General features: G+C 45.6%; 1 protein-coding gene across 8 annotated transcripts in view; it reads left to right on the forward strand.

The window, feature by feature from the left end:
* TRIM37 (tripartite motif containing 37) overlaps window positions 1-11,897 on the forward strand; it is a 63,946-nt gene extending 52,049 nt beyond the window's left edge. For 4 of the 8 annotated variants that reach the window (XM_083379690.1, XM_083379692.1, XM_083379691.1 and 1 more), the window contains 5 exons: window positions 1,657-1,788; window positions 3,530-3,710; window positions 4,973-5,091; window positions 9,565-9,708; window positions 10,455-11,897. In XM_083379690.1, the coding sequence (XP_083235816.1) occupies window positions 1,657-1,788; window positions 3,530-3,710; window positions 4,973-5,091; window positions 9,565-9,708; window positions 10,455-10,543 (665 nt within the window). In that variant the 3' untranslated portion in view covers window positions 10,544-11,897. The remainder of the gene's footprint in view (window positions 1-1,656; window positions 1,789-3,529; window positions 3,711-4,972; window positions 5,092-9,564; window positions 9,709-10,454) is intronic. The other 4 variants (XM_083379694.1, XM_083379689.1, XR_014494460.1 and 1 more) reach the window with 3 other exon arrangements.
* Window positions 11,898-13,650: the final 1,753 nt, after the last annotated feature.

Consider the following 13,650-nt stretch of genomic DNA (forward strand, 5'->3'; position numbering starts at 1 on the left):
GGCCGTGGCCTAAATGCTTTACATTTCACAGGGAGATCCAGGTGCATAGTTCACGGCACCCACAAGCCAAGGGCTACCGATGGCCAGCTGTGCAGATAGTCCTCAGTTTGCAACCGTTTGTGACTGTGCCAAGATACAACGGCACTGGGGGAAAAAAGTGACTTACTGACTGGTTTTCACGCGTACAACCATTTCAGCGTCCCCACGGTCATGGGATCAAAATTTAGACACTTGGCAACTAGCATGTATGCATGACAGTGTCTCAGGGGCACGTGATCACCTTTTGTAAGCTTCCCAGCCGGCTTCCAACAAGCAAAGTCTATGGGGGAAGCCGGAATCGCTTAATGAGGGAAGCAAATTAGAATAAAGAAAAAAAATGGATGGACGGATCAGTGAATGGATGGTTCGATGGAGTGATCGATCAATAGACAGATAGACAGAGCTTCTTTATCCTTTGATCTGGCCTGTTGCTTTAAATAAGACATACCCTTCAGTCCTTGCCTTCCAGTCACGTTTTAGTCACCAGGTTACATTAAGGTTATTGAGGAAGCCATAACACAGTTTCCCAAACTTGGTAAACTGCAGATGTGTGTACTGTAATGCTGGAATTCTCCCCAATGGCCCTGTTGGCTCAGGAGATTTGAGAGTTAAAATCCAGGCATTATTAGGAAGGTGCCTGGGTTGAAAACGACTGACGTAGACAAAGCAAACTATACGGGAGCCTCCATTAAGGAAGACAACGTTCATCTAGACAACTGCATCCAGTTTTGGTCACCACGATGTAAAAAAGATGGTGAGACTCTAGAACAGGGGTTGGCAACCTTGGCTTTTTTACGACTCGTAGACTTCAACTCCCAGAATTCCTGAGCCAGCATGGCTCAGCATGGAAACCTCTTCATTTCTCCTCAGCATGGGCTGGCTCAGGAATTCTGGGAGTTGAAGTCCACGATTCATAAAAGAGCCAAGGTTGCCTATCCCTGGACTAGAAAGAGTGCAGAGAAGAGCAACAAAAATGATCAGGGGACTGGAGGCTAAAACATATAAGGAACGGTTGCTGGAATTGGGTCTGTCTAGTTTAATGAAGAGAAGGACGAGGGGGGACACGATAGCAGCATTCCAGTATCTCAGGGGCTGCCCCAAAGAAGAAGCAGTCAAGCTATTCTCCAAAATGCCTGAAGGCAGGAGAAGCAACGGATGGAAACTAACCAAAGAGAGAAGCAACCTAGAACTAAGGAAAAACTTCCTGACAGTTAGAACAATTAACCAGTGGAACAACCTGCCTCCAGAAGCGGTGAATGCTCCAACACTGGAAGTTTTTAAGAAGAGACCGGACAGCCATTTGTCTGAAATGGTATAGGGTTTCCTGCCTGAGCAGGGGGTTGGACCAGATGACCTCCAAGGTCCCTTCCAACTTTTTTATTATTATTATTATTATTATTATTATTATTATTATTATTATTATTATTATTATTATTATTATTATTATTAATCTTTGAGCTGAGATAAAATACCTGGTTTTAGAAGTTCTAAAATAATGGTAATGATCAGGGGTGAACCCTCTTTTAAGTCTAACCCACATCTACTTATGTCTCTCTTTTTAAAATGTTACTTGTATTTAAAGCTGAAGTTTGTTTTTTTGTTTTTTTAATCCTGTAGCCGCAAATAAGAAAAACAGTTCAACTAAAGCTGGTCGCTCAGGGGCGGCAGGCAGCCTGTCTTTGCGAAGGGCAATGGATTGTGGGGATGGAAATGTCCTTTTGAAGCCAGAGTGTCAGTTTTCTTCTGAAGGTATAAACATATCTGGGGCATGTGTGTGTATTTGCATACTATTTTGCATGCTGCTTGTTGAGTTTTAAATTCTCGCTCCTCTGTATGTGGGCTTTTCCTGTCATTGCTTGATAGAGCAGTTAAAATGGAACCCAATTTGAGCTGCAAAGACACCAATGATTCGAGGGTGAATTGTTTAAAGTTGGAGAAGAGCCAACAGCTTTTTTGTCAAATACAGGTAACCGACGACCACAATTGAGCCCGACATTTCTGTTGATAAATGAGGCATTTGTTAAGTGAATTTGACCACCTTTCTGGCCACACTTGTCAAGTGAATCGCTTCACTTGTTAAATTTAGTAACGAGGTTTGTTAGTGAATCCGGCTTCCCCGTTGACTTTGCTTGTCAGACGGTCGCAGAAGAGGATTACATCGCCGCCGCCGCCCCCCTCCCCAGGACAGTGCAACCGTCATAAATATGAGTCAGTGACCAAGCATCTGAATTTTGATCATGTGATCACGGGGATGCCGCACTGGTCGTAAGTGTGAAAACGGTCACAAGTCACGTCTTTCAGTGCCGTTATAACTTTGAGCGATCAGTAAGCGAAATGTTGTAAGTCGAGGATTACAAAAGACTGAATGGTAGAGAGACTGAAAAAAGATTAACTTACAGCATGTAAGGAAAAATACAGGAAAAATATGCAGATGTTGCCCACCCGTCCAGTGATACATCATTAGTTCTCGTCTTACAACCATTCATTTAGTGATTGTTTGAAGTTGCAACAGCACTGGAAAAATGACTTTTTCACATTACAACGGTCGCAGCCTCCCCAGGCTCAAGTGTTCAAAAGTTAGGGCACTTGGCAACCGGCTCATATTTATGATGGTTGCAGCATCCCAAGATCATACGATCGATCACCTTCTGTGGCCTTCTGACAAGCAAAGTCAATGTGGGGGGGGGGGGGGAAGCCAGATTTGTTTAATGACTTAACAACTTGTCTCACTTATCAGTGGAAATTTTGGGCCCAGTTGTGGTTGTACGTTGAGGACTATCTGGAGCAGGGCTCTTCAAACTGGGCCGCTTTAAGACTTGTGGACCTCAGCTCCCAGAATCCCTCAGGGCTGGCTGAGGAATTCTGGGAGTTGAAGTCCACAAGTCTTAAAGCGGCCCAGTTTGAAGAGCCCTGATCTGGAGTAGGCTTCACATGGCTTTCCATATTGTTGCTGATAGACCTGGTGGAATAAAATGTCATTTGCGTCCAAGACCAACAGGGAGAGCAAAGCAAAACCCTGTCATTTCTCAGGTACTACTTGCTTGCGGCAAATAAGTATTATGTATTAGATATATAGGGATGCGGTGGCTCAGTGGGTTAGGACGCTGAGCTTGTCGATCAGAAGGTCGGCAGTTTGGCGGGTCGAATCCCGAGTGCTGCGTAGCAGAGTGAGCGCCTGTTACTCGTCCCAGCTTCTGCCAACCTAGCAGTTCGAAAGCACGTAAAAATGCAAGTAGAAAAATAGGGACCACTCCGGTGGGAAGGGAACAGCGTTCCGTGCGCCTTTGGCGTTGTCTAGTCATGCCGGCCACATGACCACGGAGACGTCCTCAGACAAGCGCTGGCTCTTCGGCTTTGAAACGGAGATGAGCACCAGCCTCTAGAGTCGGAAACGACTAGCACGCACGTGCGGGGGAACCTTTACCTTTATTAGATATATCTTTCAAGATTGGAAAAAGCGACACGAGAATGTGTCTTATTTTTCTTTTAGGTTGCCTAGGAAACGCAAAGCCCCACAGTCGGCGCAGCTCCCCAAGATCTCTGGCTTGCGCTTCGGATCCCCTGTCTAATTCTGAAGACAGAACATGTGAGGTTTCTGATTCCAGTGTTGGCGCTTCTGCTTTAAATGGCGTAACTGCTGTGGAAAAAACCAGGAAAGGAATAGTTGTGGGGTGAGTTTGCTGTGACTGGAAAAAAGAACGTGCACGCAATCGTGCGGTTGGAAGGGACCTTGGAGGTCTTCTAGCCCAACCCCCTGCGAAAGGAGGAATTGTTACACCATCCCAGAAAAAAAAAGGCTAACCTTGGTGTGAAAACCACCAGGCTGTCCCACTGCTTAAGAGTTCTCACAGTGGGGAAATTACTCCTGGCTTATACTCCTTTAAAGCTTCCCCTTTATGGTTCTTCTCCTTTGATGCTACAGAGGGGACATATAAAGCCTCTTCCCTTTGACAACCTATCAAACGCTGGAGGTTTTTAAGAAGAGATTGGACAACCATCTGTCTGAAATGACATAGGGTCTCGTGCCTGAGTAAGGGGGTTGGACTAGAAGACCTCCAAGGTCCCTTCCAGCCCTGTTATTCCATTAAAGGTGGGAAAGCTGCTGTTGTATCTCCTTTAGCCTTCTCTCCTTTCACCCTGCCTTGTCTCTTCATTTTGGGAGTGCATCTCATTTCCACATAAGGAGCCTTGGTGGAGCAGTGGGCTAATGCCTCCTTAAGTAACACCAGCTGCCTGCAATTAGTGCAGGTTTGAGTCCCACCAGGCTCAAGGTTGACTCAGCCTTCCATCCTTCCCAGGTAGGTAAAATGAGGACCCAGATTGTTGGGGGCAATTAAGCTGACTTTGTAATAATGCCGCTTGGGGTGTGTGTGTGAAAGCCCTAATAAGCAGGCATATACATAGAATGAAGGCTATTGCTAAGCACATTGGTTTGTGCTTAAATTGTAAGCCGCCCTGAGTCTTCTGAGAAGGGCGGGATATAAATGTGATTAAAATAAAAAATAAATGAAAATAAAACTTGTTTTCTGCTCTTACAAATGCTGATACTGTGTACCAGGTAAGAAATTAACCTTTCTGGAGTTGTTCTGCTGTGGCAAATCTAAGGCGGCCTCTCATTTCCACTAGTCACCTAGAAGTATTGCAAATCTGAACATCAGTTTTTAAATGCTTTGCAGTTGCATTTCACTCTCAGAAGGAACTTCCTTCCCGTTTTCACTTGTGTCTACCGAGGTTAGTTTTGTAAAGTGTGGCATGAAATAGTTGGACGTTTTAATTGGAAAGAGGAGCTGATTGTGGCCTTTCAGGGGGAAAAAACCAAAACAAAACACCACCCTGTTTTTTCAAATTAACCCTGAAATCTGTGAAATGACAAAAATATTTTAGGCCTTGGGGCTTTTTTTGTTACCAGCCCGCCTCTCCTCTCTTTTTTTAGGCCCAATCCAAATCGATGTCGTCTGGAAGCGACCGAGGCGAGTGATTTGGAAAACCGCTCTGAAGCTGGAGAGCTACAAGTAGTCCCCTCTGAAGGGGCTTCGGCGGATCTGGAGGAAGGTAAGGCCACGTTGGGGATTTCAGAGAAAACGTCTTCCTGTGAACCCACATTCAAGTGTTACCAAGCGAAGAGGCTGCCGTGACTAACTGTACATCGGTAACTTGAATAGAGCTAGTCCTTGGCTTACAACCATTCATTCAGTGACGGTTCGAGGTTACAACGGCACGGAAAACAGTGATATATCGTATTTTTCCTTCTATAAGACGCACCCTTGTATAAGACACCCTGGCAGGTGAGTTTCTCTGCGCCGATCAGCAGTTTGGCGGAGTGCCAAACAACTGAGCCGGCAAATCTGGGAGTTCGGCTGGCCGACGATCTTGCCCCTCCCTCCCTCCCGTTAGTGGCTATCCCACAAGGCAGCATGGCAACCCACACAGGCATGACCTGGGCTGCGGAGGTTATAATAATAATAATAAGTTGGAATTTAATTTAATAATTTAATAATTTGATTTCTATACCGCCCTTCTCCCGAAGGACTCAGGGCGGTGAACAGGGCAATACACAATAAAAATCGAATACAAAAATTAAAAAGCCATTAAACATCATGCCCATAAAATCAATACATATTAAAGTTAAAACTAGTTTTAAAAACCCAACCCCATCCTGTCAGACCAGGCCAGCTTGTTTGAAAAAGAAAGTTTTGAGATCGCGCCGGAAGGAGCGAAGGTCGGGGGCCATCCGGAGCTCAACCGGTAAGCGGTTCCAAAGGTCTGGCGCGCCCACAGAGAACGCTCTCCCCCTGGGGGTCACCAATCGGCATTCTTTGATCGGCGGCACCCTGAGGAGGCCCTCTCTGTGGGAGCGCACTGGATGGAGGGAAGTTGACGCCGGCCGCAGGTGTTGCCGTAGGTAATCCGGAAGGGACCTTGGTGGTCGTCTAGTCCAACCCTCTGCTCAGGCAGGAAACCCTATACCATTTCAGGCAAACCTCTCCTTTTCTCCTCAGCGTGGCTGGCTCAGGAATTCTGGGAGTTGAAGTCCACGAGTCTCATAAAAGAGCCAAGGTGGCCTACCCCTGATAATAGATAATAGAGTCACGCTCTTCTTTTTGGATGGCAGAATTAGCTATTGGTGTGGAATAGCTTCCTCCCCCGTTTTGTACTCCTGAAACTTCCTTCCACCTCCTCACTCATTGGACGCTCATTAGGGGATGAATTGCCGTTGAAAGTTGGACTAAGACCCTGGCATCCATTATTACCTGTCGGAGAGCACCTCATGAAGGTGTTGTGGGGGTGGTGGCGCGTCTGACCTCAGGCGGCTTGTTCCTTCTTATTTACCGTGCTTTAGCATCCTTGTTAGCAGTGGCAGCTTGACAGCTGGAAAAGGGAAGAAAAAGGATTTCTTTTTTTACAGTTGCGTTGCGGAAAACCTCAGGAAGCCCTTGGCTGCTTGCTCCTTTTCAGAGAGGGGAATCTGAATTAAGAGAGACCCTGTTTGATTTTTCCCTTTTGTAGCCATGGAGACGAGAAGGTTGGCAGTTTTCTTACACAAGGAGAAAGGAATTGTGCTCCGAGCTAGGGAAATTTCGCCGCACTATTCAAGTTGGCTTTAATAGCACAAAGCGAAGTCCATTTTAGTGGATTATTTCATACAGTAAACACCCTCTAGCATATTGGTAAAGCAATAAAAAATGATAATAACTACTGGGTTGGGGTTTTTTTTTTGATAGGATTTGTCTCTTTTGGAGAAGCGGTTTGGTGCAAACCTGGTTCCAGACGCTTCGGTTCTTCCTCGGCTGCTAAATAAGCAGCAATTTACTTGGAGCTTTTATCAAACAGCACTTCACTGATAGGCTGCTGACAATGACACAAAGTGCTGGATGTTAGCTACCAGCTGTGTAAACCACCTTAAATAGCAGAAGCAAGGAGCATCGTTAGATGGATTAACAGAAATAAGAGGGGGGAAAAGCAGATTAAGTTGATTTTCAGTGTGAACACGGCATGTGGCTGACAGCCAGTTCTAAATATGGAGACTTCTAAGTTTTGTGCTAGAAAGTAATGTGCTAGAAAGTTTTAACATGGGTAGCAATATGCATAGAGCGACACCCATGCTTGGACAGTGAGTCCCTGTTGTTATGCTTATAGTTTCCATTTAGGTTTCTTTCATAGCTTTGCAGCTGATACCAAAACTATCTGGAAATGAGGTGGAATTAAACCAAAAGACTAGATTTCCCTTTCAAGTTCCCTCTGCTTAAATGAAGCAGAATACCTTTATGTAGGAGCTAAAGCACATTGCTAAGCACATTGCGAAGCACATTGGTTTGTGCTTAAATTGTAAGCCACCCTGAGTCTTCGGAGAAGGGTGGGATATAATAAATAGGATTAAAATAAAATAAAATAAATAAAGAGCCTCTTGTTGCTGGTAAAGAAGGAGAGTGCAAAAGTTGGCTTGAAACTAAACATTAAGAAAACCAAGATCATGGCATCCGGCCCTCTCAATTCCTGGCAGATAGGTGGGGAAGAAATGGAGGTAGTGACAGATTTTATTTCCCTGGGCTCCAAGATCACCGCAGATGGGGACTGTAGCCAAGAAATTAAAAGACGCTTGCTCCTGGGGAGGAAAGCCATGGCAAATCTAGACAGCACGCTAAAAAGCAGAGACATCACCCTGCCAACAAAAGTGCGTATGGTCAAGGCTGTGGTGTTCCCAGTTGCAATGTATGGCAGTGAAAGTTGGACTATAAGAAAGGCCGAGCGCCAAAGAATGGAGGCCTTTGAACTGTGGTGCTGGAGAAGACTCCTGCGAATCCCTTGGACTGCAAGGCGATCAAACCGGTCAGTCCTAGAGAAGATCAACCCTGACTGCTGTTTAGAAGGCCAGATCCTGAAGCTGAAACTCAGATACTTTGGCCACCTAATGAGAAGGAAGGACTCACTGGAGAAGAGCCTGTGTGCACTAATTCTTTTTCTTTTTATCGATCTCCTATTGTGAGTCCGAGCGTACTGCCTATGACATATATTTAAGTTCATAAGGAACCACTAGTTCTCATTCCGGGAAAGAAATCTCCCAGCTACTGATAGAAGGGGATTCATTTCTCTGGAACGAACTGCTTGGTGGCAGCAAATTTAGTTGGCTCTTTCCTGGAGTTTCAAGGAGGGAGAAACTGGGTTTGGGGAAGAGCCGTGTTGGTGCAGGGGTGCAGTATTGCTGGCTAATTCACTGCCCACTGCCAGGAGTTCGATCCTGACCGGCTCAAGGCGGACTCAGCCTTCCGTCCTTCCAAGGTTGGTAAAATGAGGACCCAGATTGTTAGAGGGCAAGAAGCTGATTCTGTAAATCACTTAAAGAGGGCTGCAAAGCACTGGGAAGCATTATATAAGTCTGAGTGCTATTACCATTGCTTTCTTCCATCCTGTCCTTCTTTCTCTCCCTCCCTTTTCTCCTTCCCTCTTTCCTTCTTTCTCTCCCTCCCTTTTCTCCTTCCTTCCTTCCTTCCTTCCTTCCTTCCTTCCTTCCTTCCTTCCTTCCTTCCTTCCTTCCTTCCTTCCTTCCTTCCTTCCTTTTTTGCCATGGTCGTGCAATGATTAAAGTGCAGTGTTGCTGGCTGACTCTGCCCACTGCCAGGAGTTCGATCCTGACCGGCTCAAGGCTGACTCAGCCTTCCGTCCTTCCGAGGTCGGTAAAACGAGGACCCAGATTGTTGGGGGCAAATAGGTTGACTCTGTAAACCGCTTAGAGAGGGTTGTGAAGCACTGCGAAGCGGTATATAAGTCTAAGTGTTATAGCTAGTGTTTGGCGGATCGTAACACACTCCATTGCCGTTACCAATGGTCCTTGACTTACAAACCACAACTCAGCCCCAAAATTTCTACTGCCAGGCAAGACCGTTGTTGAGCGGGTTTTGCCCCGTTTTACGACCTATCTTGCCACAGTAGTTAAGCGAATCCGCTGCAGTTGTTCAGTTAGCGACACGGCTGTAAAGCAAATCAGGCTCCTTCCTTGGCTTCGCTTGTCGGAAGGTCGCGAAAAGGGGATCACGTGACCCCGGGGCACCGCAGCCACCATAAATACCTGCCAGTGGCCAAGGGTCTAAATTCTGATCATGTGGACCATGGGGATGTTGCGGCGGTCCTGTGAAAAAACGATCGCGTCCCTTTTTTCCAGCGCCGTTGTGGTTTCGAACGGGCGCCAAAGGAAAAACGCTAGGTTGTGGACTGCCTGCACGTGTTTTCCAGAGCTGTACTTGCCTTGTCCATACCTACTAGGAAGCCTTTCTGTAGATCCAACAGAAGTAAGGAGATCCTTTAGCCCAGGGGTCTTCCAACTTGGCCCTTTTATGACTTGTGGACTTCAACTCCCAGAATTCCTCAGCCAGGCACGCGTGCCTGGCTGAGGAATTCTGGGAGTTGAAGTCCACAAGTCATAAAAGGGCCAAGTTGGAAGACTCCTGCTTTAGCCTCTTTTTTTCTTTTTTTGGGGGGCAGGTAATGTGTGAGTGCTGAGCAGTTGGTTTTACTCCTTTCCTGGTACAGCTGGTCTTCACCTCTTGCCAGGCATGAGCAGTGACAGCGACATCGAGTGTGACACCGAGAACGACGAACAGGAAGAGCCTGAGACCCCCTGTGGCACTCCAGAGGTCTACAACCAGGCGTTCCAGACTCAGCCTTCGAATGACGGTAAGAAGGTGCATCTGCAGAGACCATTGTTTCATTTGTCGGACGCGGTGGCTCAGTGGGTTAGGAAGCTGAGCTTGTCGATCAGAAGGTCGGCAGTTTGGCGGGTCGAATCCCGACTGCCGTGTAACAGAGTGGAGCGCCTGTTACTCGTCCCAGCTTCTGCCAACCTAGCAGTTCGAAAGCACGTAAAAATGCAAGTAGAAAAATAGGGAGCACTACGGTGGGAAGGTAACAGCGTTCCGTGCGCCTTTGGCGTCTAGTCATGCCGGCCACATGACCACGGAGACGTCCTCGGACAAGCGCTGGCTCTTCGGCTTTGAAACGGAGATGAGCACCTGCCCCTAGAGTCGGAAACGACTAGCACGCATGTGCGGGGGAACCTTTACCTTTACCTTTACCTAGCCGTTGTTCTACCCTGTTCTTCCGCAAGACCCTGAGAAAGTGAAATTGATTGATTTTTTTTTTAATTTTTTATTTTTTGCACACAGCGGCGGAGGCCCAAAGTGAAAAGGTTTTATAAAACCCAGCTGAAGGCCTAGGACTGGGGCAGCCACGTGCGTGCTCACAGAAAGGGCTCTGCGTGCCACCTGTGGCACACGTGCCACAGGTTCGCCACCACAGAGGTGGATGATTAAAAACCAGGGTCACCTGGCTTCTTCTTTTTGTGAGTGCGCGGTGGCCCGCAGCTGAACACTTCTGTCACATCCAATCAGGAGTTCTTCACCATAAACTTTTTGTCTTTGCAGCCTCAGAATTATGCGTGCTCTTCCCTGAGGGTGACCAACTAGGCCCTGAAGATCTGCCCTTCGACACAGGGAAGGACAGCGTGAGGTAATGCGGAGTCCTTCCAGCTAAACTTTTATGCAGATTGCCGCTTTGAAACCCAAACAGTTTGCAAAGGAACTGCCTGTCCCAATACCAGCATCTGGAGGCCTGCGAGTTTCTGTTGCTCTTCCTCATATCCTGAAAGCTGATTCCATCCGAAGATGACATCAACGATCAAGTAAGACAACTTCAGTGTACCTTGGAGACCTCTCGTGTGTGTGGGTTTTTTTTTTCCTGCTATCCTCCCTCCAAGAAGATCAGTGAAATCCTACTACTGAATCGTTTGCTCTTCAGATCTGTTTCCAAAGGTGGAAAGGCGCATTCGTCCTTCTTTAGCTTTCGCCTTTCTTTTTGTGGGTCACTCTGATGCTGAGTTCATTTAAAACCACGCCACCCTCTGTTGTAGCTTTTTTAGAGGCCCCCTCCAGTCAACGAGTCCCTATTTCCATTTGGGAAACAAAAGTGGACTCCTTAAGTTCAGTGGATGCTTAAAAAACCTCCGCTTAGGGGGGGGGGGGAAAACCCGCACTCCCCACGTAGTCTGTGGGCTCCGTCTAATTTTAAGAGTACCCTCTCAAAATGCAAAAGTACAAAACTCTTATGGTGCCAATCCGTTTTAAAGACTACTGATTTCTTCTTTAACCTGTCTTCATTCTTCCTCGGTTTTATTGACACAGGCTGCTTCTGATAAGAAATTATGCCAATTTGTTTCTTCTGTTTGGTCTCAGATAAGAGCTTTTTAATGATGCGAGCTGTCTGAAGTTGGATTAGCATTTGGTAGCTCGCTTCCCGGGAACGGCACTGCCCCACATTTTATGGAAATGCCTTACACAGATTTTTCCTGTCTCTGAAAATTCTAGATGTGCTAGTTTTTCACTCCCATTTAACAGAAGCCTGCGCCTGACCTACCTCCAAAAAGTACTTTTACCTTAGCTTGTATCTCTCAGTGATGTGGCAGAGTTTAAGGGGACGAAGAAAGGATGTTTTCCTGCTGAAATTTATTTTAACGGTATGCATTGTTGTCTTAAGCTATTTAAATGTTTCCCAAGAGGAGTTTTCCCTCTCTCTCTCTCTCTCTCTCTCTGAATTAGTCCAATACTGGCCAGTTGAAAATAGCCTTTTCTGCATTGCATTCGAGCTACTGAAGATGTTCTGATTTTAAGCTTAATTTGGCTGATCCCTTAAAAGCATGTTTATAACCATATGCATATTACTTCGTGTATCCTGGTGTATTTATCTTCTCCTGAATAATGTCATACCTTAAGCGGAAATACCCATTTGTAAATGGAGTGTTTAAAAACTGTAAAAATCCAGGCGAAAAATGGTTTGCACACTTTTAATTAATAAAATGAACGTGGAATTGACTGCGCTTGGACCGTTGACATGCTTAAGGAGGCCCGCCAGAAACCGTTACTCGATTCGGCATCAACAGCCTTTGCAAAGCACCTCTAGAGCTTTTTTGTGATCGGTTTTGATGGGTTTTTGAACGCAAACGTTTTGTCCCGGTACTCATCCTGTTTGATGTTCAGTGCACAAGCTACAACCTGTCGCTGTCAGCTGTCTTATGACTCACTACCTTATTCCTTGTTGGGGGGGGGGAAATCGGTACTCATCTCACCTCCCGGAACCAATTAACGATGAGTACTGAGGTACCACTGTAGTTGCATTTGATGCTTAGTGACAATTATGTAACTACAGTAGAGAATGACCATGGTGTTACAACTAGGCTGGTGTTAAGTAAACTTCCAAGCAGCTTTGTTTTGGAATGGCGGGGTCCAGAGCTGTAACTGAAATGTTTCAATCCCTCATCGCTCTCAAATGAGCATCCCCGGTCCCGTGCTTGCTCTGAAATTAAGCATTGAGCAGGGTAAGCAAGCCATCTTCTTCAGAGATTTTAGTAAAACAAATATTCCACCCCCACCCACCCCTTTTTGGGGGGGGGGGTTTGAAAAACAAATCTGAGTCGAAGAGCGGAGGTAGCTAGTCCAGTCAAAAGCATTTTTATTTCCTCTGGGAACTGTCATTACTCAAATTAAGATTTAGTGTTTAGACTCAGCATTCTACGAAATCCCCTTTTTTTAGCCCTCAAACTGATTTGGAGATTTTTTTTTTGTAATTAAGACAGACTTGAGAAGGACTACTTAAGAAAAACCAAAATTCGTTTTGCTGTTGCATCACAGTTTTTTGAAATGGACACATCAGCATCTAACCACAGTTATATCCACTGATTTTTTTATAGGTAGCTGTCGCTTTCATTCCTGGTGATATTTTAAAGTAGGACAACCGGGAAAAATGATTTATTCAGACACTTTAAGATAGGTCTCTGTAGGCTTTTAAACTTTGGATCTCTTCCCCATTTTCCACTTACATTGTTTGTCTCCTACCAGCTGATGTCCTTTTAATTTCACTGAAAGCCTGTATCGAGTGATGGTTAAATAATGAACTGCGACTGGAGAATTGGAATCTGGTTTCTCCTCAGCTCTGAAATGCAGAATAATTTTAAACCAACATAACAGCACACGGTTCTGGAAAAGTTCTCGAGAAGCAGAATCTGGGAAGATATCACTACATACTTTTCCTCTAACCTAGAGGAAATACAAGATATAAATCAAATAAATGTGTTCCCCGGGGTAGATGGGATTTCTCCCCCACCCCCCTTCTTAATTTTTGCTTTTTCTGGGGCCGAAGTAGTCTGTGGAGATTTTCAGTCATCCAGGTCATGGTTGTCCCGAAGGCGCTTTTGCGAAAGACAATTGGACTTTTTATTTTTCCTTGAAGACATTTCGCTGCTCATCTAAGATGTTTTTCAGTTCTTCAGTCAGAACCGAAGAAGCTTCTTGGATGTGTAACGAAACGTCTTCAAGAAAAAATAAAATCCAGTTGCCTTTGAAAAAGTACTCTTGGGTCTCTCCTCTCTGGGGTTACTGCCGTTTTTGCAACACGACGCTTTGAAATCTCTGCAGTTAGTAGTAGAAAATCAGGTGGTAGCTTAACTGCCTATGAAATGAGAGAAACTTAAGATTTTGTGTTATTAAAAAAAGTAGACAGAAGAGTTAGGATTTGTTGTTTTATTAAGGTACTGGTCGAGGTTGAACATAGTCTTTTGCAAACAGTTTT

The sequence above is a fragment of the Vipera ursinii genome, assembly GCF_947247035.1.
Source record: "Vipera ursinii genome assembly, chromosome: 1".
In the NCBI taxonomy this organism is placed as follows: Eukaryota; Metazoa; Chordata; class Lepidosauria; order Squamata; family Viperidae; genus Vipera; species Vipera ursinii.